Source organism: Peromyscus eremicus, chromosome 4 (genome assembly GCF_949786415.1).
Source record: "Peromyscus eremicus chromosome 4, PerEre_H2_v1, whole genome shotgun sequence".
NCBI lineage: Eukaryota > Metazoa > Chordata > Mammalia > Rodentia > Cricetidae > Peromyscus > Peromyscus eremicus.
In genome coordinates, this window is record NC_081419.1 from 131,884,148 (window position 1) to 131,907,618 (window position 23,471).

General features: G+C 39.5%; 1 protein-coding gene across 3 annotated transcripts in view; it reads left to right on the forward strand.

Annotated features, from left to right (window-relative positions):
* Positions 1–23,471, forward strand: part of Ralgapb (Ral GTPase activating protein non-catalytic subunit beta) — a 92,390-nt gene that overhangs the window by 61,709 nt on the left and 7,210 nt on the right. For all 3 annotated transcript variants that reach the window (XM_059261823.1, XM_059261824.1, XM_059261825.1), the window contains 5 exons: positions 128–337; positions 4,762–4,920; positions 10,109–10,274; positions 13,059–13,181; positions 17,163–17,299. In XM_059261823.1, the coding sequence (XP_059117806.1) occupies positions 128–337; positions 4,762–4,920; positions 10,109–10,274; positions 13,059–13,181; positions 17,163–17,299 (795 nt within the window). The remainder of the gene's footprint in view (positions 1–127; positions 338–4,761; positions 4,921–10,108; positions 10,275–13,058; positions 13,182–17,162; positions 17,300–23,471) is intronic.

Below are 23,471 nucleotides of genomic sequence, written 5' to 3' on the forward strand. Positions count from 1 at the left end.
TTAACTGAAACATAATGTTGACCAATAAAACAACATTTTCTTTGTTGTGTTTTACTTTAATTTTGTTTTAAAATTAAAAGAAACTTCATTGTAAGGGAATCCTCTAAAAATATCTGACTCATTTCAGTTAGAAGAGAGGCATGAAAAATTAAGAAGTGGTATGGCCCAGCAGATTGCTTATGAAATACACCTGGAACAGCAGAGCGAGGGAGAATTGCAGAAGAGAAGCTTCCCTGACCCTGTTACGGATTGTAAGCCTCCACCTCCTGCCCAGGAATTCCAGACAGCCCGCCTTTTCCTTTCTCACTTTGGATTTTTGTCCTTAGAGGCATTAAAGGTAATTTTTAGGAAATTCTATGAATAAATATATTCACAAATTAACCATTGAGTTATAATACTTTTATCAAAATGAAGAAAGGTTTAAAACAAGTGAACAAACAAAAAACCCAGCTTACACTTATTCTGCATGAAAGTCAGTGGAGTTCTGTGCTGCTGTTGTGGGTTCAGTATAGGCTCCAGGACAGGGCACCTGTGAAGGGACTGCTTCAGTGATAAGTCCAGCTCTGAATTGGCTCTTTCATGGTACTCTTTAAAAGAATGAAGCTAATTCTGTAGTACTCTAAAATTTTCATCTGTTAATTTAATGTTTGGTTTTTGGTGTATAGTTCTAAGGATTGAATACAGGGCCGTGCACATGCTAGGCAAACACCCACCCTGCCAGTGAGTTACATCCTCAGCCCCAATTCTGTACTATTGTAACACAAGCCATACTTATATGTTATATATGTTTTATAGTTGGTAAGATTAGCTAATCGTGGTGGCTTGTGCTTATCATGTGGAGACAAAAGTTCAAGACCAGCCTGGGCTACATAGTGAGAGCCTGTCTTTAAAGAAAATTAAAATAGACTGGGGCTATATGCTCTAGTATTGTTGATAGTAGGTAGGTAGATAACTTACCTGAAAAGTGCAACTGACCTGGCCATAGGTCATTTAATTTTTTAGGAAAGCAGAAAGACATTGGTTTTCAATTTCAGCATGTAGAGAGAATATATTTTATAATGTAGAAAATAGTTTGAGATGTGTATGGTAAACATAAAACCTCTTAAAATGGAAAAGGAAAGAACCAGGCATGATGGCACATCTTTAATCTTCCTAGTGTTTGAGAGGCAGAAGCAAGTAGCTTAATCTCTTAGAGGCCAGCCTGGTCTACAGAGTGGGTTTCAAACCAGTGTATAGTGAGACCATCTCCAAATAAATTAAATAAATGCAAAATAAAAGATCAGATAGTACAAAACAATAGATACAGAAGTAAATAAGGAAGGCACAAAACAAAGATCCAGCCTACAAATGATTAGTGATATTCCTAGTGGAGTAAGTTATCATAGTAGGAGCAGTAAATGAAAATATTTGGGATGAAAATTATTAAATCCTTTAATAGCCTTGTTCCTGAGAGTGTAGTTTTTCTATTCATGTTAATATTTTAGAATATTTAGGGTTTTAAGAAAATAATGTTCATTAAAAATTTTTCTACCAGAGTTTAGGAAAATGTTAGCAAGTTACAAGTTTATTTTTATGAATCTTAGTATATTTCTAATAATTTAAATAAGATATTACGTACTTTAAAAAGCAACTGCAAACCAATTTTATGAATAAATATACAAAAGTATTAGAATACTAACTGAATTCTGAGTCAGTAGCATGTTAAATGAATTCTCTTACAACTTAGTATGATTTGTCAAAGAATGTAAGGAGAATTGATTATTGGGAAATATTAGTAAAACTACTAAGAAGATAATTTGACTCCATCAAACGATAAAGTAAATCAAGATTTTGTAGAAAAATATTGATCTGATCTTAAAAATACCCCCAAATTTATGCATAGTATGGGTCCATACCTTAAAGATCTTGGAAGTGTCAGTCCCTCCAACAAGTTAGAGGCACCTTTTGTAAAAATAAGGTAATTTATACCTTGACTGTATGGCAATATATAACAATGAGAAATTTTTAGACAGTGAGTTTTTTAACTTTTGCCCTAAAGTAATTGTTGATAAATAAATGTTGAGGAAGATTTCCTCCTGTGGAAACATCTTACACTACAATGGGCAAATGAAGAAATAAAAATGAAAATAAACTACATAAGAGATTTCATTGGAAAGGAGACAGTTTGAAGGGAGTATGACTTCTTAACTTGGTAACCATCAATAAAATATTTAAAATAAATGTGTTAAGAAGTTAATGGCTATTTGTAAGATCCACCTCAAAGTACAATGTGATTGATGAACTCTTAATGTCTTAGCTGGGAGAGGTACATGTGCAAAGGCCTGTGCAAACAGTTTGATCCTGGATCCCACAGAGGTAGAAAGCTGACCCCCAAAAGTTCTCCTCTGACCATCACATAGGTGCATGCATACACTCTACAAAATAAAAGAATAAAAATAAAAATTGTAACTGCATTGTGAAGTTAGGTGTGGCAGTGTACATTTTTAATTCTAGCGCTCTGGAGGCAGAGGCAGGCAGATTTCTGTGAGTTTGTGGCCAGCATGGTCTACATGGTTGAGTCCTAGTTGAGGCTACATAGTGAGATCCTGTTTCAAAAATTAAAAATAAACAACAAACATATACGCACACAACCCAAGGAAAGTGAAAATACTCCATCTGCAGCTGAAATACTAACACGAAATACATGTACCTTAAAAAAAAATTTTAAAAAACTTTATGCAAGAGCTACAGGAATAAACTTAACAGAAGAGCATAGGTATGTGAACACTGCTCACATGGTGTCTACAGCATGCCAACACCTACAGTTCCTTTTCTACAATTTCAAAGTAAAAGAGGAAAACTGGGAGGTCTGACTCTATTTCTTTTTTTTTTAAGCTTTTTTTTTTTTTTTTAAATTTTATTTATTTCATGAACATTAGTGTTTTGCCTGTATGTATGTCTGTGTGAGGGTGTCAGGTCCCCTGGAACTGGAGTTATAGATAGTTGTGTGCTGCCATGTGGGTGCTAGGAATTGAACCGGGATCCTTTGGAAGAGTAGTTAGTGCTCTTAACCTCGGAGCCATCTTCTCCAGCCCTCTGATTATATTTCAAGAAAATTCATTGAGTGGCAAAAATCTGAGCACACCTTTAATCCCAGCGCTTGGGAAGCAGAGGTAGGTGGATCTCTGAGATCAAGGCCACCTTAGAGAGACCCAGACCAGGCAAGGACACATCATAAGACCTCATCTCTAAAAATCAAAATGAAAAAATTTACTTTGAATTGGCGTGGAACTGTTTATAATCTTCTACTATGACTTGTCTTCCATTTGTATCAGGAAGATAATATCTGTGGCCAGTGTTTCCCAACCCTTGGTAGGAATTTTAAGTATCATATTAACAGATCAAGCTCAGAACCTCTACTGTGTGAAAAAGAGTAATTTTTACCACCCCTGGGAGTGGCTTTTCTAAAATAACAACGAAATCATAAACTGTGAGTAAAACTTTGTTTTGTTAAAATTTTGTTTTGCAAGATCAAAGAAGATAAGGGATTAGAAGAAAAATGAAACAAAAATGAATTTTGAAAGTTAATGAATTTTGTATTTTTCAAGAACTTTTAGGTTCTTGAAATATCATGGGTTTTGTGTGTGTGTGCGTGTATATTGGCATGTGCATGCTACCATGTGCAGAGTCCCCATTGCCGCCACAGATCCTGTAAACACTGGTCTCTGCTATTTCCTGTGTTGTTTTGCCTGTTCTAGAATGGGATATCTTTGGAATCCTGTAAATGCAGTCTCAGACTGTTATTTTTCCACTCACTTATCAACAATGCATTTAAAATTCTTTCATGTCTTTTTAGGATTTATTATGTCATTTATTTTCATTAATAAGCAGTTTATTCACCTATTGAAAAACAAACATCTTGGCTGCTTATATATGTTGGCAGTTATGAATAAAGCTGCTATAAAATTCATGTCCATCATTTTCTGTGGTTAAGCTTTTCTCTCATTGGGGAAAAATACCAAGATATGCAGTTGCTACATTGTATTTAAGACAGTATGTTGGCAAGAAACTGTCACTTATTATCTTCCAAAGTAACTGTAGTGTTGCATCTGTGTGAACAATGGGTGAGTTTTTAAAATACATTTTAAAAAGCTCTAGAGGGGCTGGAGAGATGGCTCAGCTTTTAAGAGCACTGGCTACTCTTACAGAGAACACCGATAGGAATGCCCAGCACCCACATGGCTGCTAACAACCATCTGCTAACAACTCCAGTCTCAAGAGTATCCTACGCCTTCTTTTGGCCTGGGCACCAGGCACACATGTGGTGCACATACATATATGCAGGCAAAATGACACATGTAAAATAATTAAATCTAAAAAAAAAAATTTTTACATTTTATAAAGCATTATCTTCTAGAGAAAACAGGCTCTCAAATTATATTCACAATGTAATATCAGTTGTGTGAAGCAAATAAAAATAACTTGAAGCATAAACATATTAAGTAGTTTCTTTAGAATCATGGTTATACTCCTGCTACATTATAATTATTTATTTTTTATTAAATGAGAAAAGGTGGGTGTGGTGACAAACATCTGTAATCCTAGTACTTGAGAGGCTGAAGCAAGAGTGCAAGTTCAAGGATATCCAAGGCTACATAGTGAGTTGCAGGCTACCCTGGCTGCCAAGCTATACTGAGACACTGTCCTAGAATGGAAACTGTAAATGCTGATTTATGATTGGAGTAATGTGGTGATAACAATTGCTCCTCTCTTGTGTGACAGGAACCTGCAAATAGTCGTCTACCTCCTCACCTCATTGCACTCGATTCTACCATACCTGGGTTTTTTGATGACATTGGGTATCTGGATCTCTTGCCATGTCGTCCTTTTGACACAGTTTTTATTTTCTACATGAAACCAGGTCAGAAAACAAATCAAGAGGTAAGAACTCTGAATTTTCCCCCTCATCTGTGTTATAAACATACAAGACTTTTATGTCAGCAGTTTGTACTTGACATGAGAATTTTGTATTCTGTGGTCAAGACTTGTTTCATCTAGAAACTGAATGCTCATGATTCTGAAGCCTAGTGTCCTGAGCTTTTCCACCCTCAAGAAGCATGGCTGGGTAGGAGTCAGTGTGGATTCCTTTTTCTTAAGGAATTCGTACTCCTAGGCAAAGGAAACTAAAACAGCTGAAGGTTAGCCACAGGGAGCCAGAGCGAGGCCTGAAGCTTCAGAGTAGGACAGCAGTCTTAAACACTTCCTGACCATCTTCCCTGGGGCTCCTGCCAGGTAGAAGGGAGCAGCAGGCTTTCTCCTTACAGGTAACTTCACACTAAGCCATTTTAGCTGAGGTAAAGCATAAAACATGATGGAGGAAGACACAGTTGGATATGGGTTACAGAAAAGACTAAGAAGGTGGAGAAGGGATGTATAATGTAGGTGAACCTGGAGAGTCAGAGGAATGGCAGGGGGTCTGAAGTTTCTGTTGGAAGCAAGTAGTGAAACAGGCTAGACGGTGGCTGTGACTAGAAGAGGGTCAAAGGAAGATGTTAGGGAGCTGTGACCGAAGGATTCGAATTGCAGTATCATTAACCTAAGTCATTAAATTAATACACCACCCCTGTAGAAATGGACCAACGTTACAGAGTGTTTCAAATTGTGCATTAGTGAGCTGCTAAAGAGTTCATGAGAAAGTTCTTTTCATTCTCTTACTGACTCAGCACACACTCATTAAGTTTCTGCTTTCTGGTAGGCTCCAGGGTTACTGGTAAACAGGATCTACGAAGGAGGTCATAGAATTATCTAAGGGAAGGCAGACACTGAAGAAGCACTCATAGCATGTTAACAGGGGTGTTAAATTGTGCCTTAGGAGCCTGAGAGACCTAACCTGATTTTAAGGTTCTGAGACAAGGCCATTTCAGCATTTTCTGAATATACACTGACTACAGCATAAATTCTCCAGAGGTAAAGAATATTTGCATCTTTATGAAATTCATCATGGTGCCAATATGCTTGGAGCTTTTGAGAAGGGAGGATGGTGGCAACTAGCAATGAGACTTTGTGTTAATTTGTTAGAACCCCAGTAAATTGGATTAGTAAGACTAGGGTGTTGCTCACATGAAAGTATGGGGCAATTTTTCTCTTGCTTATAAAAGACACAGGCCCTGAGGCACTTCCTAATCTGTTTAGTTTCCTTGAGCTTCTGGGAGCTGTGGGTGATCAGGAAACAGTAAAAGTTTCTGGAGACTTCTTAAGAATGTCTGAAACCTTTCTCTTCCTAGTCAGTGGAGATTAATTTCTGGATGCTAGCAGGTAAGCTGCAAGGTGCATTTGAATCACCTACTGCTTCTTGACTAAATTTCCTAAGTTAGTTATTTACAGACTTCACGTCTAGCCAGGCTACAGTGTAAGATCAAAACTTCAAAGAAACCTGGGGTTATATAGTGAGACTCTGTTTCCTAATACCAAAGGAGGGGCCGGTGAGACAGATCCTTGGATAAAGGAGCTTACTGCTAACCAAGTCTAGTGGTCTGAGTTGGCTCCCTAGACCTACAGGAAAGAGAAAGTGACTCCCAGAATTGTGTTCTGACCTTCACATGCTTGCTGTGGCAATTTGCACACTCTTGTACTTTCTCTCACTCTTTTTTGCTCTCTGGCTCTCTCACACAGTAAATAAATAAGTTAACCAATGTTAAAAAAGAATTTGAGGGGGCTGGAGAGATGGCTCAGAGGTTAAGAGCACTGATTGCTCTTCCAGAGGTCCTGAGTTCAATTCCCAGCAACCACATGGTGGCTCACAACCATCTGTAACGAGATCTGGTGCCCTCTTCTGGCCTGCAGGCACACATGCTGTATACATAATAAATTAAAAAAAAAAAAAAAAGAATTTGAGAGCTATGGGTGAATAAAACAAATATACTTATAGAGATTGATTCTGTGTACCAAAGATAATTGTGACAGTGACATACAATAGACTGAGAAGTAATGACTATAACTTCCCTGGTTTTTTCTTTTTTTTTTTTTTTTTTTTTTTTTCTTTTCTGGGTATGTGAGCAGGGTGTTGCCATCAGTTAGTATTGTATAAATGACGAGATTTATGGATGAGCTTCTTCAGTCATCTGAAAAGAGCCTTTAAATATGGCGGTTTTAGGATCTTGCTTTTGCTAACTTTGTAGGCCTGGGGCAAGCCAAGAGAGTCTTATTTTTAGAAAATTCTCCAAATGGTTTTGGCACATTCTCCCTGTTTTCATTTTTAATTTGGAAAAGAATCCCTTATTTCCCTACTTTTAGAACTGAATGCTTAAGAGCAGCAGTTTGTTTATTGTGGGAGCTGCCCAGTGTATTTCAGACCATTGAGCAGCGTCATTGGCTGTGGATCCCAGCATTGGTCTATCACTATGTCTTAGTTTCTTTTCCATTTACTGTGATAAAATACTCTGACAGAAATAACATGAGGGGAAAGGAGCTTATTTAGCTCATAGTTCCAGGTCCATTGTATAAGGAAGTCAGACAGGAGCTACAAGGGGCTGTCACATCTCACCCATACTCAGGAACCAGCAATGAATGCATGTAGGCTTGTATTCTTTCTCCTTTATATCAGTCCAGAATTGAGCTCATGAATGGAACCTCCTGCATTCAAGGTGGGTCTTCCCACCTCAATTAACCCAATCAAGAAAATACCTTGTTGGCTGTGGTGATGCACACCTTTAATCCCAGCACCCTGGAGGCAGAAGCAGGTGAATCTCTGGTAGTTCAAAGCCAGTCTGGTCTACATATGAGTTCCAGGATAGCCAGGGCTGTCTAGTGAAACCCAGTCCAACAAACAAACAAACAAATAAATAAATAAAAGCCCTTATAGGCATGCCCATAGACCACCTTAATCTAGACAGTTCTTCATTGAGATTCCCTTCCCAAGCCATTAATCCCAGCACTAGGGAGGCAGAGGCAGGGCAGGCCTGTTCTACAGAGTAGTTCCCGGACAGCCAAGACTGTTTCACAGAGAAACCCTGTCTGGGGGGGTGGGGGGAGGAGACAAAAAACAGAAAGGAGAGAGATTCTCTTTCCAGATTTTGTCAAGTAGATAATTAACACCATCACACTGTGACAGCCAAACATGTCTCTAGGCTTACCATTGTCATTTTGACCTCCAGGTGAGAATGACTATTTTAATTTTTTGTAACTAGAGTTTTCCTGCCTTGCCCACAGTCAGGACAAATCTCTCTCACCCGCCAGTCCCACAGCTGCTCAGACCCAACCAAGTAAACACAGAGACTTATATTGCTTACAAACTGTATGGCCATGGCAGGCTTCTTGCTAACTGTTCTTACAGCTTAAATTAACCCATTTCCATAAATCTATACCTTGCCACGTGGCTCGTGGCTTACCGGCATCTTCACATGCTGCTTGTCATGGTGGCGGCTGGCAGTGACTTCTTCCGCCTTCCTGTTCTTTCTTTTATCCTCTCTGTTAGTCCCGCCTATACTTCCTGCCTAGCCACTGGCCAATCAGTGTTTTATTTATTGACCAATCAGAGTAATTTGACATACAGACCATCCCACAGCACTTCCCCTTTTCTTTTTTTCTTTTTATTAAAATAGAAAAGGGGAAATATGGTGGTATTTTATTTGTACTGAAATGTGATTTTAATTGTATGTTAATAAATAAAGTTGCCTGGGGATCAGAGCTATTAGAGCCATAGCAAGAGCGTGGCGGTGGTGGCGCATGCCTTTAATCCCAGCACTTGGTAGACAGAGCTAGGTAGATCTCTGTGTGTAAAAGGATACAGCCAGCATTGGAGACACACGCCTCTAATCTCAATCCCAACCATAGAAGACTTGGAAGTCTCTACAGACAGGCAGTGACGAGGCAGTCATGTGTTTGGGTTTACAACCAATGAGAAGGCAGAACAGAAAGACTATAAAGACAAACACACAGGAAGTAGCTCCCTTTCGGAGAGCTCTCTTGGCTGAAGCAGGAAGGGTAAGGTTCTTAGTTCTGACCTCTTGGCTTTCTTCTCTGAATCAGCTCTGTGTTTCTTATTTAATAAGACGGTTGGTTACATCTACAATTTTTTTTCTCATGTTTTCCTGTCTATTTATTTGTGTGCCTGTGCCCATCCACATGCCATGGTATGTAGATGGAGGTCAGAGGCCAACTTGTGGGACTCCGTTCTCTTCTTCCTTATGTGGGTTTCTGGCATCAAAGGCAGGCATCAGGCTTATTAACAAGCTCCGTTACACACTGAGCCATTTTGCTAGCCTCAAAACCTCTTGAGAATGAGGGTTTCCACTCTCTGTGGCCAGTAGGAGAGGGACCCTCCTGATTACTTTGTTTTTCTGTACTGCCTGTCTTCCCTTCTTTGGACTAAGGAAACGACATTTTCATATTCATTTATTAGTTATACCTAATCTTTGCTGAATTTGTAGGAGGCTTGTAGTTTTATTCTATTTGTCAAGGCTGTTACTGTTAGCATTTAGGCATCTCTACTGGCCTAGCCTTAGGGTCCTGACAGGATATATCCTCAGCTGCAGCCACTAAGAGCACCCCCTGTGTGCATTCGCTACATTTCCTTATAAAAGGAAGGCCTGTACACCTCTCGTCTTTTTCTCTTTCTCTTCCTTCACTCTCATCTCCAGGGACTGGTTTCTGCCCCTTCTCTCCCCTCCCCTCAATAAACCTCCCATGTAAGCCCTGTTGTATGGTGTGACTCCTTCCCACTCCACACCATTTTTAAAATGCAACAGTTAGCACATACGTGTTTAACATTTCTTATTAATAGGCTGTTAACTGTAACGTCAAGGACATTGTACCTTTTGTTTATTTTTAATAAATAGGCCTGCCTCAGTAATTGTCTTGCCAGAGGGATAGCTTAGGATTTTACTTACATCGTCTGGTATAATCTTCACAACTGTCGTTATCCTTACTTTGCTATGGAGAAACAGACAAGGGCCAGCCAGTCCAGCCAACCAACTCCTGAACACACATTTTCACTGTGGTCATGTATTCTCAAATTCACTCTGAACTGGGCCTTGGTTTGTCAAAAGTATCAAAGCTCATTAGTTTTTGTGTGTTTTTTTTAATATGTCCGTGTATTCCCCTCATAACTGATGCTTGCTGTGCCTTTCAGATTTTAAAGAATGTGGAGTCTTCCAGAAATGTTCAGCCACATTTCCTAGAATTTTTGCTCTCCCTTGGCTGGTCAGTAGATGTGGGCAGACACCCTGGTTGGACGGGACATGTGTCTACCAGTTGGTCAATTAATAGTTGTGATGATGGCGAAGGGTCTGAACAAGGTAAAGCTCGTAAATAGCTGTTAATTGTTGCTTGTTTGGTTACTCTTTCTCCCCCTCCCCTTTCCCATGAACCTTTACATTTTAAACAGATGATATCGAGGAAAAGTCTTCTTTCCCCAGTCCTAGTCCTCATGGGTCACGTTTAGTTTGTATATTCTTTTTTAAAGTTACCTATTTTGTGTAGGAGGGTTGGGTAAGGAGGGGAGTGCATGAGCCTGTGGATGTCAGGACAGCCTGAGGGAGTGCTCACCCTCTCCACTGTGTGAGTTGCAGGTATGAACACAGGTCGATGGGTTTGGAGGCAAGAGCCTTAACCTTCAGAGCCCTCTTGCCACCCCTAAGTTGTCTAGTTCTATAGATATTTCCTCTGTGTGTGAGCGTTGTAATGGTATCCAAAATTAACTTCTTAATTATTACTGTGCTGATGTGTTCCGTTTTATATGTGAACAAACAAATACAGCTTCCTATAAAATGTTAATAAGCGTAAGATATGTCTAATAAACAAAAGTTTCTGTTTAATAAATGGTTTTCGCTACTAGAATTTTATTTTATTTTATTTTATTTTTTTTTAGAGAGAGAGAGAGACTCCCTGTGTATGCCAGGCTAGCCTGGAGCTCAGAGAGGTCAGCCTGTGTCTCCCTGTCTTGGGAAAAAAGAATGTGATATAGACTGTAGTCTGCATCTATCTCAGGTTCCTACCCATCTCCACACAGTCTTTGGAGAATCTGTAACCAGGCTAACAAGGAGCAGTACAGACTGAAATTTGAGGCAGAATCGAACTCACGTGTTCCTAGGCTCCTTAGGTTAAGTGAATAATCTTCAGCATTCTTATCTCAAGATATACTAGCTCAGAATTTCCCTTCAGCACCATTGTGAACTGATCTCTAGTTTTTTCTAATTTTTACTCGTTTGACTAAAATATTTTGGGATATATCATAATTTTAATTTCCATGTACCCATGCTTGATTATATGTATACATTAAATTTCTATAAGTAGAATTAATAAAAAACATGCACATTTTTCGTTTTTATAAATAGGTCACTGAGCATGGTGGGGCTTTTGTATATATGGTATTGGGAGTTGAACTTACAGCCTCACATGTGCTAGGCAAACTCTACCACAGAGTAGAATTTTTTGCACCATTTTATAAGTAAGTCCTTCTAACGCTTATAGTTTTAAGTGACAGAAAACCTGAATGAAACTAGCTGAGATTTTTATTAATTAAAAAAAAATATTATCGACCCGGCATGGTGACTCATATCTTTAATCTCAGCACTTGGGAGGCAGAAGCAGGTGGATCTCTCTGAGTTCAAGGCTAGCCTGGCTCTTTTATTTATTTATTCCCCCTCCCCCAAGTTGAGGACCAAACCCAGGGCCTTGCACTTGCTAGGCAAGTGCTCTACCACTGAGCTAAATCCCCAACCCCGCTAGCCTGGTTCTTATAGAGAGTTCTAGGCTAGCCAGGGCTATGTAGTAAGACCTTGTCTTAAAAAAAGTGTGTGTGTGTGTGTGTGTGTGTGTGTGTGTGTGTGTGTATGTATGTGTACATGCGTGGCACACTACACAGGTAAGGATCAGAGGATAATTCTGTAGAGTCAATTTTCCTTTCACCTTCACATGGTTCTAGGTCTTGAGCTCAGGGTGTTAGGCTTTACAGCAAGCACTTTTACCCACTAAACCAATCTCATGGGCCCTGGCTTAAATTTTGAAGAAATTCCAAATTGGTTAAGTGTTTTATGTAATTATCAGCACCCCATTGTGTTTGCAGTTTTCTGTTAGATATGTTCTCTGAATTTTTGCTTAGTTCCTACTTACCTTCTTAGTAAAGAAAGGCAGTTTCAGACTTTCCATGCATACACCACCATAGTGAGAAGAGGGGAATAGCTGGGCTGCAGTCTCTTTTCTCCCTAACCCCTGACTCTGATAGAGTACACTTCAGCTCCAGGCCTGCTCCAGATTAGGATCAGGCAGAGTAGATATTCTGGTCTTTTGCAGAAAAAATTCACTATCTTGTCCTTTGCAGAAAAAATTATATAAACCTCTGCTCTAAATCTCTTGCCTTCCACATCTTCACCGGCATTAAGTATCTTCTAATATGTTAGGTGAAATCTTTCTTAGTTTTGTGATTGAAAAATAAGCATTTTTTTTTTTCATTTTACACACCAATCAGAGATCCCCCTCTTCCCTCCTCCCACTCCTCCAGCCTTCTCCCCCAACCGATCCCCCATTCCCCCCTACAAGAAGGCAAAGCCTCCCAGGGGGAGGCACATCCAGTAGAGGCAAGTCCAAGCCCTTCCCCCTGCCTCAAGGCTGCACAAGGTGTCTCGTCATAGGTAGTGGGCTCCAAAAAGCCTGCTCATGCACCAGGGGTGGATTCTGATTCTACTATTCCCTTCCCCAAAATCTATGTGCCATCTTCCTGTGAAGGTCCTGGTCTTTTATGTCATACTGTGGTTATTATATGCTCATTTTAACTGAGACTTAGACTAGTTCTGACTGTTGTAACTCATTTTCTCTGCCTACTAAAACTCCCAGTATGTTTTTACATCACTCATTACCAGAGAAGGGAGAGTATCCAGGTCTGCTGTAATTTCACAAACTAGAAAATTATTATATAAAATTACTGTAAGGACACTTAATCAACATTCATGGTTTGTTCTTCTCACCTACAGATTGGTTCTCGTTGGAACTGTCATCGCTTTATTAACTGGCTGGGGTTCATGAACAGGAGGTGAAGGTGCCCAGCTTTCTTAAGTACTGATAACATTGTTCTTTATTCCCAGATGAAGTAACTTCCTCTGAAGACGCTGGGGCTAGCATTTTCAATGGACAGAAGAAGGTGCTGTATTATGCTGATGCCCTGACGGAAATAGCTTTCGTGGTTCCTTCTCCTGTGGAGTCCTTAAGTAAGAGCATGTTTTTGCATAGTACTATTTTAGGATATGTTTGTATATTCACTATTTGGTGTGTTATGCATTGGAGATTTTGAAATCATTAGAGGCATTCTTTAGCCTCTAAGCAAGGGTGGATGCAGTGGTTTCTGAAGGACTAGGTGGCTGGAAAAAAATTCTCTCTAGCTGGCCTTTTCCAGCAGGCATCCAGCAGTACTCTTCTCAAACAAAACGTTTTTCAGATGAGCTTTCAGTTTGATACACTGGAGCCTGCACTGGGCAGGGTCTAACCCCTTCCTGGAGTGTCCTCACAGCACATTCCTCCTATTTTTCCCACACAATGTGACAGCTTCTTTTTAGTGCTGCTATTCTCCTTGCTTTGTCCACGAGTTTAATTCCATCCATGTTCCTTTCCTGGCTGAACTGTACCACGTCCCAGTCTTGCCCCCACTTTCGCTCTCATTTCCTGCGTAATGTGCTAGCTAGAAGCAGCCAGCACTAACCCCGATGCCACTGGATGCTGTGCTATCTTGAATTGATGTCTCCCAAATAAATTAGTCCATTTTTTTATTTCAGCCTCATTGAGTTTTTCAAGACATTGATAGAATGTAGACAATTTTTTTTTTTTCTAGAATGTAACATGAATGGCCTCTAGTCAGTCCCTAGTAGAATCCTTGTTCTGAAACTCAGCGAACAGTCCTTACTGTCTGAATCTCTGTTGGCATTTCTGATCCTACTAGAACTGACCATTAAGCTCTGCCTACAGCATTCTAGAGCTTACTTAGCCTGCCTCTCCAAACACCCCCTGCACATCAGTTCTTAAGACCTAAGAACCACATGGTCAGGTTTGGTCCCAGAAGCTGCTCTACTTCTTTGCTATCAGCTTTCTGTAATAGTTTTTTTGTTTGACCTAGTTTGCTTTCTGTTGCTGTGACATGACACCAAAAAACCAAGACAGGGAGGAAAAGGTTTATTACATCTTAAAGGTGAGAGTACATCATCAAGGAAAGCCAGGGCTGGAGCTCAAGCAGGAACCTGGAATCAGTGCTAAATTAAAGCAGAAACCTCATAGGGATGCTGCTTACTGGCTCTATCCCAGGCTTCTATTCAGCTACTTTTGTTAAACAGCTCAGGTCCACCTGTGGAGAGGTGTCACATCCACAGTGGGGTGAGCCCTCTTGTATCAATTAGCAATTTAAAAATACCCTAAAGACATGCCCACAGGCCAGTCTGATCAAGGCAGTTGATCATTTGAGGTTCCCTCTTCCCAGGCGTGTTGAGGAAAGCTAACCTAGACAGTGTTCATTACAGAGATATCTGACAGGAATGAGGGAGAAGGGTTTACTTTTGGTTGATGGTTCAGAAATTCTCATCCCCGTGATGATAATGGCATGACCCAGTGGCTTACTGTATGGCCATGGGAGCATGTAGCATGGCTTCTCACCATGGCAGATCAGGAAACAGACAGCAGGGTCAGAACCAATGTCTAGGTACTTCAAAGGACCTCTCCCAATGACCTAGTCTCCCCTGCAAGGCTTCACCCCCTAAAGTTTCCACAGCCTACCAGAATAGTGCCACTGCTAAAGAAGTGTTCCAAACATGAGACTGTGAAGGCTATTACATATTGAAAACATAGCAGGATATACTTAAATAGGATAACTTAATTTTTTTTTTGCTATTACATTTTCATGAATATATGTTGTGCTGTGTGTATATTTCCCTACCAGCCTTTTGCATATATACGTAATTTGAAATTCAGCATGAGAAAAAAAAAAACAAAAAAAAAACATGCTTTAGCTTGTCTATCTCCCCCCACCCCATTATACTCTCTTGTTCCCTTCTCACATCAGGCTTATTCCTCTCCCTTGTTCTTCAGGTCAGAGATTTTATGTATGTCTAGATGTCATGAGAAAATTAGACGGTTGTCTTTAGGAGTCATTTCATTGGACACCATCATCTCCAATTCCATCTTATTTCCTATATGTGGCATAATTTTATTTTTCTTTATGCATCCATCTAATGATAGGTATCAAATATTCTTTAATTCCACTTCAGCCCTAGTTTTATCTTTCATCTAACTTAACCAGTATGCACAGGCTTTGCTTTCTGCTTTGGTCATTCCTTTCATAAATTATGAGTGAAGCCCACGTAGCTCTTGATTCCCATGTGAGAACTTTTATATGGAACCCCATATAAACTTATAGCTAGCAGGACCTCATGATGATATCATAATGATTTTTGGACATTCAGCAGAAAAAACTTGAACAGCCTAGAAAAAAAATGGCACACTGTTCTTGCGGATTAAGTATGATTACTCTTTCTTAATCTAAAGTCACAGGTTTATTTTGCTTAAAATATTGTGTGGGCCTGAAGAGATGGCTCAGCCTTTAAGAACACCTGCTCTTCCAGAAGACCTGAGTTCAGTTCCCAGCACCCATGCTGGGTGGCTCAACCACCTGTAACTCCAGTTCTAGTTCCTACAGCTTTTTCTGGCTTTTCTGGGTATACACACAGACACATAAATTTAAAATAAATTTGAAAAAATATTGGTCTTTTTGCAGATTAAGCCCATTTCTTCTTGTCTGGCTAGACAGTGAGTAGAAAATGTCACCTTTTCCATTGAGACCATTTGAAGTGTGAGATATACATCACAGTTGATAGTCTCATCTCTAGAGTAAAGACTTGTGCTGTGTCTAGCTTAGTAGCTTCTCTACCTTTGTACTTGACCTTGATTTCTCACTTAGGTTCCCATGTTTCATACTCTGTCATTTTTGTCCCTAGTAGAATGGGCCTTCCATGATCAGTATCTTAGTGTTAGTCTTTATCTGCCTTCCATTCAAAGCTGTGATCTGCCTCCTTATTCCAGCAGTTGAGGCCCAGCTGTTTTGTGGGTTGAGTACCTTGCCTGGTTTCTTTGAACAGCCTGCACCAGCAAGTCTTCCCAGACCTTCGCTCACACTGGCTTCCCACAGTTGGGTCTTAGCCTGCGATCATGATATATGCCTAATGCCACTTGCCATTTGTGTGCTGTGGCTCAGCTTCTGTTAATATTCATATTCATATTCTGGAACTAGAAAGAAGGCTCTGATTTAGAATATTTGTTGCTCTTTTAGATGATCCGGGTTTGATTTCCTGTACCTATGTGGTAGCCTACAACCATCTGTAATTCCAGTTCCAGGGAATCCAATGCTCTCTTCTGACTTCCTTGAGCACCAAACATACATGTAGTGCATATACATGTGTGCAGGCAAAACATTTGTTTGCATAAAATGACATATCTCTATTTTCCTGGGGGTTTTGTTCATTTCTTTTTGTTTTTTACTCCCACCAGATTGTTCTTTAAATTCAGACTAGGTCCTTGCGGCTTTCAGGTGTCTCAGTGTCTACTTAGGATGGTGCTTTTGATTGAATATATAAGTAATTCAGAGAATAACAGATAGCTTTGAATTTATAATTTTCTAGGCTTACCTCAGTTATCCTGTAGAGCAGGAGGTGACAAACTATAGCACACAAACCAGATTCAGTCAAGAATGAGCTTTATGGTTATTAAAAGATTAAGATGTTTCTTTTATGTGTATGATTGTTTTGCTTGTGTGTATTATGTGCACTCATGCATGCCTTTTGTGCCCCTGAAGGCTAGAAGAGGGCAGGGATCCCCTGGAACTGGAGTTAAAGATGGTTGTAAGCCACCTTGTAGGTGCTAGGAACCAAACCCAGTTCCTCTGTAAGAGCAGCCATTGCTCTAGCTGTTTCTTCAATCACAAGTTTTACATTTTTTTCAAGTGTTATAAAATGCAAGGAAGAGCATGCTGCAAAGACCTCTATGACCAGCAAATCCTACAATAAGGTCACCTGCCCCTTCATAGGATATCTGCCAAGACTTGCTGTGTAAACAATGCTTTGCTTTCAGTTACTTAGGGTAGTTAGACTAGTTAACATAATTAAATTTCTGCTCCAGAGGAGTAGCAAATATAATTTTTTTTCTTTCTCTTGTAGCTGATTCTTTGGAAAGTAATATCTCAGACCAAGATAGTGACTCAAATATGGATCTTATGCCTGGAATTCTGAAGCAGCCACCCCTGACACTTGAGCTGGTCCCCAATCACACAGACAGTCTTAATTCCTCACAGAGGGTAAGTTGTTTTATTGATTTGCCCCGAATTTTGTGGTGAAGTAGCAATAATTGTAGAACCAAGTCTGAAAGTTTCTCATTTTTTGTAATGTAGGAGGTATAACATGAGTACTGATTCATTAACTGAAGTATTTGAAAATGAATTCTTGAATTTTTCATTTTTCTAATCTATAATAAATAGTTGGTTCTAAGACAGTGTTTTCCTTGTATTTGACATTCTGATGCTGTGGTCATTTCTCTTGCTTACGCCTGTTTAAGCTGAGGTATTCTGTGTCCACTAAGCATTACAGCAGGAGCTGTCTGTAGATTTCGTAATCTCACACTATTCAGCTAGGAACTGACTACAAAGCTGGCAGCATTTGGAGACTCTATGTGCTGCAGTTCTCCTTTGTCTGTTGCTTTGCTTTCAGCCATTTTAAGACCCATGCTCAACTATGGTCTAAAAATATTAAAAGGAAAATTGCAAAAATAAGCAATTTGTAAGTTTAAAATAATGTAGCATTCAGGATAGCTTGGTGAAATCTCACGGAATACTGCTTCTTCCAACCTAGGATGTTAATCATCCTTTTGTTCAGTATCTGTATACCGTATATGCTACCCTACCCCACCCTCATCTGTCACTTTAGTATTGGTTTGGTGTCTGAATGTAGTACTGCAATGCTTATTTTCTTTGTCATAGTGTTTTACTGTGGCTCATGTGGGCATTGCATTACCTTTTGTCATCACAGGAAGAGGGATGAATATAGTATGGTAAGGTTTCTTGAGGGAAAGAGAGACCAAATTCACATAGGCTTTTATTGAGACATATTGTAATTGTTCTGTTTTACTATTGTTACATTTATTTCAAGGGTGTCCCGTCCTGTGTTGTCGTGTCGTGTGTCGTGTCCGGCCCCCCCCCCTCCGCGCATATGCGCGCGTATAGTTGTGCACTGGAAAAGAATATGTATAGACGTATAGTATTGGGTAGTAACTGTGATTTAAAGAACCCATGGATGTACCCGCATGGATAAGGGGGGGGGGCTACTGTGTATGGCTAAATCTATTAAGTATGCACACAACTCTTACTACACAGGAAGAGCCTTTTGCTTTTATACTTACCAGCAAATATTATCTCTTTATCTGTGTTTACCTCTTAATCTTTATGGAAAAATGACCAAGTAAGTGGGAATAAGAACTCATGATCAGGCTGTAAGAATAAGATTGATTTAAAACAAATACTAAAGAAGATGAAGTGTAAACCCGACCAACGTCATTCCTGAATTTATATGGGATTTTAGTTTGGTTCCTTACACAGTAAAAATTGTTACTCCCCACTCCGTTCTGCCTCCAGTATTAGGGATTAAGTTTAGAGACTCACACGTGCTAGCCAAATGTTCTCCCACTGAGCTATAGCCCCAGTCCTCTTGTTTTTATTTGAGACAGGATCTACTAAGTTGCCCCAGCTACCTGGAACACATTCTGTAGCTCAGGCAAGCCTTGAACTTCTCCTTGTTTTTCTGCCTCAGCTGCCTCACTATGTGTAACTGTGAAGATTATTTGTAGCATAGATACATGTTAATGTAATCAGAAGTTTTCCTGTGTCCTGCCCGGTCTCACAGCCACTAGGACAAGTAAACATACAGATGCTTGCTTATGTCACTTAAAAGCTGTATGGCCTAATGGCTCAGGCTTCTTGCTAGCTAGCTCTTATAACTTAAATTAACCCATTTCTATTAATCTATGCTTTGCCACATGTTCCATGGTGTTACCTCTGTGCCATTACATGCTGCTCCCTGGACTGTGGGATGGCATCTTCTTTGCCTCTCCTTTCTCCTTTCACTATCTCCCTTGGATTTTCCCATCTGGCGCCATCCTGCCCTGCCATAGGCCAAACGGCTTTATTTATCAACCAATCAGAGCAACACATATTCACAGCAGAAAGACATCCCACAGCATGTTAAGAAAAGTCTCCACTATTAAAATTATTTAGTAAAAATATCAAGTTACATGACTCCTAATAATGGACTGATTTTAAACTTGAAGAGGTTAAGAGGCCTCACAGAACACAGTTGGAAAGGGGTAAGGAATGCAGACATTTAGTGGCTGCCTACCCTAACCCTCATGTTCTGAGTGCTAACAGTTATGCCTTCACGCTCAGAGAATGACAGCTCTTAAAGTAGCTTGCTTTTTATTATGTATTCTTTTCAGACTAGAAAAAAACAAAACTGGGCTGGAGAGATGGCCCAGCGGTTAAGAGCACTGACTGCTCTTCCAGAGGACCCAGGTTCAATTCCCAGCACCCACATGGCAGCTCACAACTGTCTGTAACTCCAGTTCCAGAGGATCTGACACCCTTGCACAGACATACATTAAATAAATACATCTTTTATAAAAGAAAAAAACAAAACTGTTTAACATTTGCTAGTGAGGAGACAGTCTCAGCAAACCCTGAACAGAAGTAAGCCTATAAAGCACACTGACTAAAGAGCAGCTAGTGTCCTCTCTGCAGGTGGAGGGGAGCTCCAAGATGTCTGCTCTTTCTCCTGCTTCTTGGTGGAGAAGTTGAGTCCTAACACAGAGAAGTAAGGCAAAACATAAAAATCGGAAAGCAAAGAGTAAAACTGTATTTGTCGATGGGTTGAGGCCAGAGTACAACACCCAAAGTTCTACTCTGGCCTCCACACATGTGCACACTGACAAAATGTACATGTATACACATACAAAGAAAATACTGAAAGCATCAAAAGAGAATCACCAGGTCATGTATAAAGGAAGACACATTAGGTAAATGCAGATTGATTTCTTCAACAGAATCTTTTTAGAGATTTTGTTTCCTTTTTCTTTTTCTTTCTTTTTTTTTTTTTTTTTTTTTTTTTTTTTAGGGGGTTGTTTTTGTTTTCAAGACAAGTTTTTTTTCTGTGTAGCCCTGGTTGTCCTGGAACTCAGTTTGTAGACTACTCTGGCCTAAACTCAGATCCACCTGCCTCTGCCTCTCGAGTGCTGGGATTAAAGGGTGTGCTGTCACACCCAGCTCTTTTTCTTTCATTTTTGAGACTATGATATAGTTATATCACTTTCCCTTCTTTCCTTCTTTCCTCCCTCCAAATCTTCCCAAATACCCCTCCTTGCTTTCTTTCAAATTCATGGTTTTTTTTTTTTAAGCTAACTTCTCTCTCCACCCTCAACAGAAACTTTTTAAAACCATAGAGAATGATGTATTTTGTAAGGCAGCCGTCAACTCAGACTACTGTATGCCTCAAAATGGCCATACTTGAAAGAGAAACTTTCTGTGGTAAAAACAGGCTAAAAGAACTCATGACCACTAAAGTAGCTCCATAGAAGATACTGAAAGGAATCCTTTGGGCTAAATAGAAAGGTAAACACATCTACAAGGATATAGGAGCAAGCAGACTTTTAGTTAAGCAAACGAGAAATAGGAAAACACCATTCTAAGACCAACAAAATGACAGGACTTAATACTGTCCTATTAATAATACTCTTCAGAGTTAATACTGTCCTATTAATAATACTCTTCAATAGTATTGTGGTTTCATTTCTCCAATCAAAACACAAACAGATTGAATTTTAAAGAGGGAATTTTGTGCCACCAAGAAACACACCACAAAAGACAGATAAAACTAACTTCCTTAGGGTTAAAGGATGGAGAAAGGTAATCCACTCAAATGGAATGAAGAAACAAGCCTTTGTTGTTCTAAATCTGATAAAAATACACTTCAAACCAAAATTAGTCAGAAGACTCCCTTCATACTCTTCAAGGGAACAGTCCATTAAGGGGACATTGTAATTCTAAAACATACATTGAAAATACATGCACACAGTTTCATAAAGCAAATACTACTAAATGTAAATTCACACATTAACCCTAGCATAGTAAAAGTATCCAATATTCACCATTTGACAGGTCATCCCAACAAAAAAATAAACAGGAAAACAGATCATCCAATAGGATATAAAGCAAGTTTTAACAGGTATAAAATACTAATGGCAATTGAATAATGAATAAGTCACTGAAGAAATAAGGAAATACAAAAATCCCTAATAGCAAATGAAAATGAAAACACAAATACCAAAAATATGGGATACAATGAAAGCAGGCCTAAGAGGATTATAGCGGTAAGTGCCCACATAGGATAAATCAGATTGATTTCAGATAAACTGACCCTTCCCCTTGAGATCCTGGAACAATGAGAAGAGACCAGACCTACAGTCTTTAGACAGAAAAATTAAGATGAGAGCAAAAATTAGTGAAATGGAAACAGAAAAACAGTATAAGGAATCACTGCAATCAAGAGTTGGTTCTTTCACAAGATGGACAAACTTTCAGCCAAGCGAACTGAAAGAAAGAAAGCCAGGTGTGGTGGCACACACCTTTAATCTCAGCACTAGGGAGGCAGAGGCAGGTGGATCTCTGAGTTTGAGGCCAGCCTGGTCTACAGAATGAGTTCCAGGACAGCCAGAGCTACACAGAGAAACCCTGTCTGGAAAAACAAAAAGGAAAAAGAAAGGAGAAAGAAAGAGAAGTCACAAATGAATAAAACTAGAAACGAAAGCAAAGCAGATGGTTTTGAACAGATAACAATGAAATTCAGAAAATCGTCAGGACATGCCTTAAAAATGTGTATTACACAGAAAATCTAAAAAAACATGGACAGTTTTCTAGGTACATAGGGCATACCAAAATTAAATCAAGGTGAGATCATTTTAATAGATTTATAACAAGCAACATTGTTGAAGGACTTAAAAAAAATCTTTCCTAAAAGAGAGCCATCCTGGATTAGCTTCACTGCTGAAAACACTGACTTTGAAAGAACTAACATCAGTGCTTCTCAGCTGCTAACAACAGGAAAGGACAGAGCACTCTCAGAGTCTTCTCTGAAACCAGCATTCTGATACCAAAACAAGACACAGACACAACAAAAGAAAGAGTATACACCAAGCTACATAGCTGCAAAAATTCTCAACAAAATATTTGCATATCCAAATCAAGACTGCATTGAAAAGATCATTGATCTTGATCAGGTTGTCTTTATTCTAGAGACTTAGCTATGGTTCTACATACAAAAATCAATAAATGTAAAAATATACTACATAAACATTTTCTCAAGGGTAGAAATCAGACGATCATCTCAATAGATTGAGAAAAGCCTTATGACAAGATCTGAATCCCTTCATGAGAAAAGCCCTGAATAGGGACTGAAGAGAAAGCTCAGAGATGAAAGCAGTTACTGCTCTTGCGAGGATTGGCTTTGGTTCCCAGCATCCATGTTGGGTGCCTCACAACAGCCTATCACCCCAGCTCCAGGGAATCCAGTGCCCTCTTCTAATGCGATAAATCCACATTTAAGTTCGGAGTATTAGGGAAATTTGTTAGGGTAAATTGAGGAAATACACTCACAATACTCAATACAGAATGGAATAGACTGCTGAAGTCATCTTCGACCGGGAGCGAATCCACCTGGCAGTTGGATCACACCAGGAAGGAGGCAGAAGGGAGAAGGGGCTCGCGACCCTCCCCCTTTCCTTTAAGAGGTCACATACAACAGCAGGAAGCACCGCCTCCTTCAGGCCCATATAGCCCAAGGTCATGGGTGGAGCAAATACTACTACACTCTTCTGTCATCCTTGAGCACCCACATATGCAAACACACAGATACATAAATAAATAAATCTTTTAAAAGAAAAAAAAAATGGCTGCAACTAAAAGAACTAAGCTAGTCTCAGAAAAACATGTTCTTTTTGTGGGTTCTGGATTTTGTATAGTCACATAAAATTATGTATGTATATATAAAAAGAAAGTAGACATGAAATTATGTGGAGCAACAAAAGGAACTAACAGAAGTGGGGAGTAAAAGTAAAAGATCCCAGTGGCCACTGGCTTAGGGATAATTAAATAGTAAAATGTATGTACTATAGAACATCATACATAATAATAAATGCACCTTAAAATATTGACTTAAGACACATACCCAAAATAGTTCATTAAAAATAAGCCAGTTGAGTGGCAGAAAAGACAAATGTGTGCATGAGCTTGCCGAAAAGTCTAGTGAACTCTTGTCTTTTGCAGACAATATAAGGAAAATCAGGTATAGGTTGCTATTGGAACATTTCATCTGGGGACTAGGAATAACTATCTGATGTTGCATTTTAGAGACTAAGATCCCCAGACAAAGTAG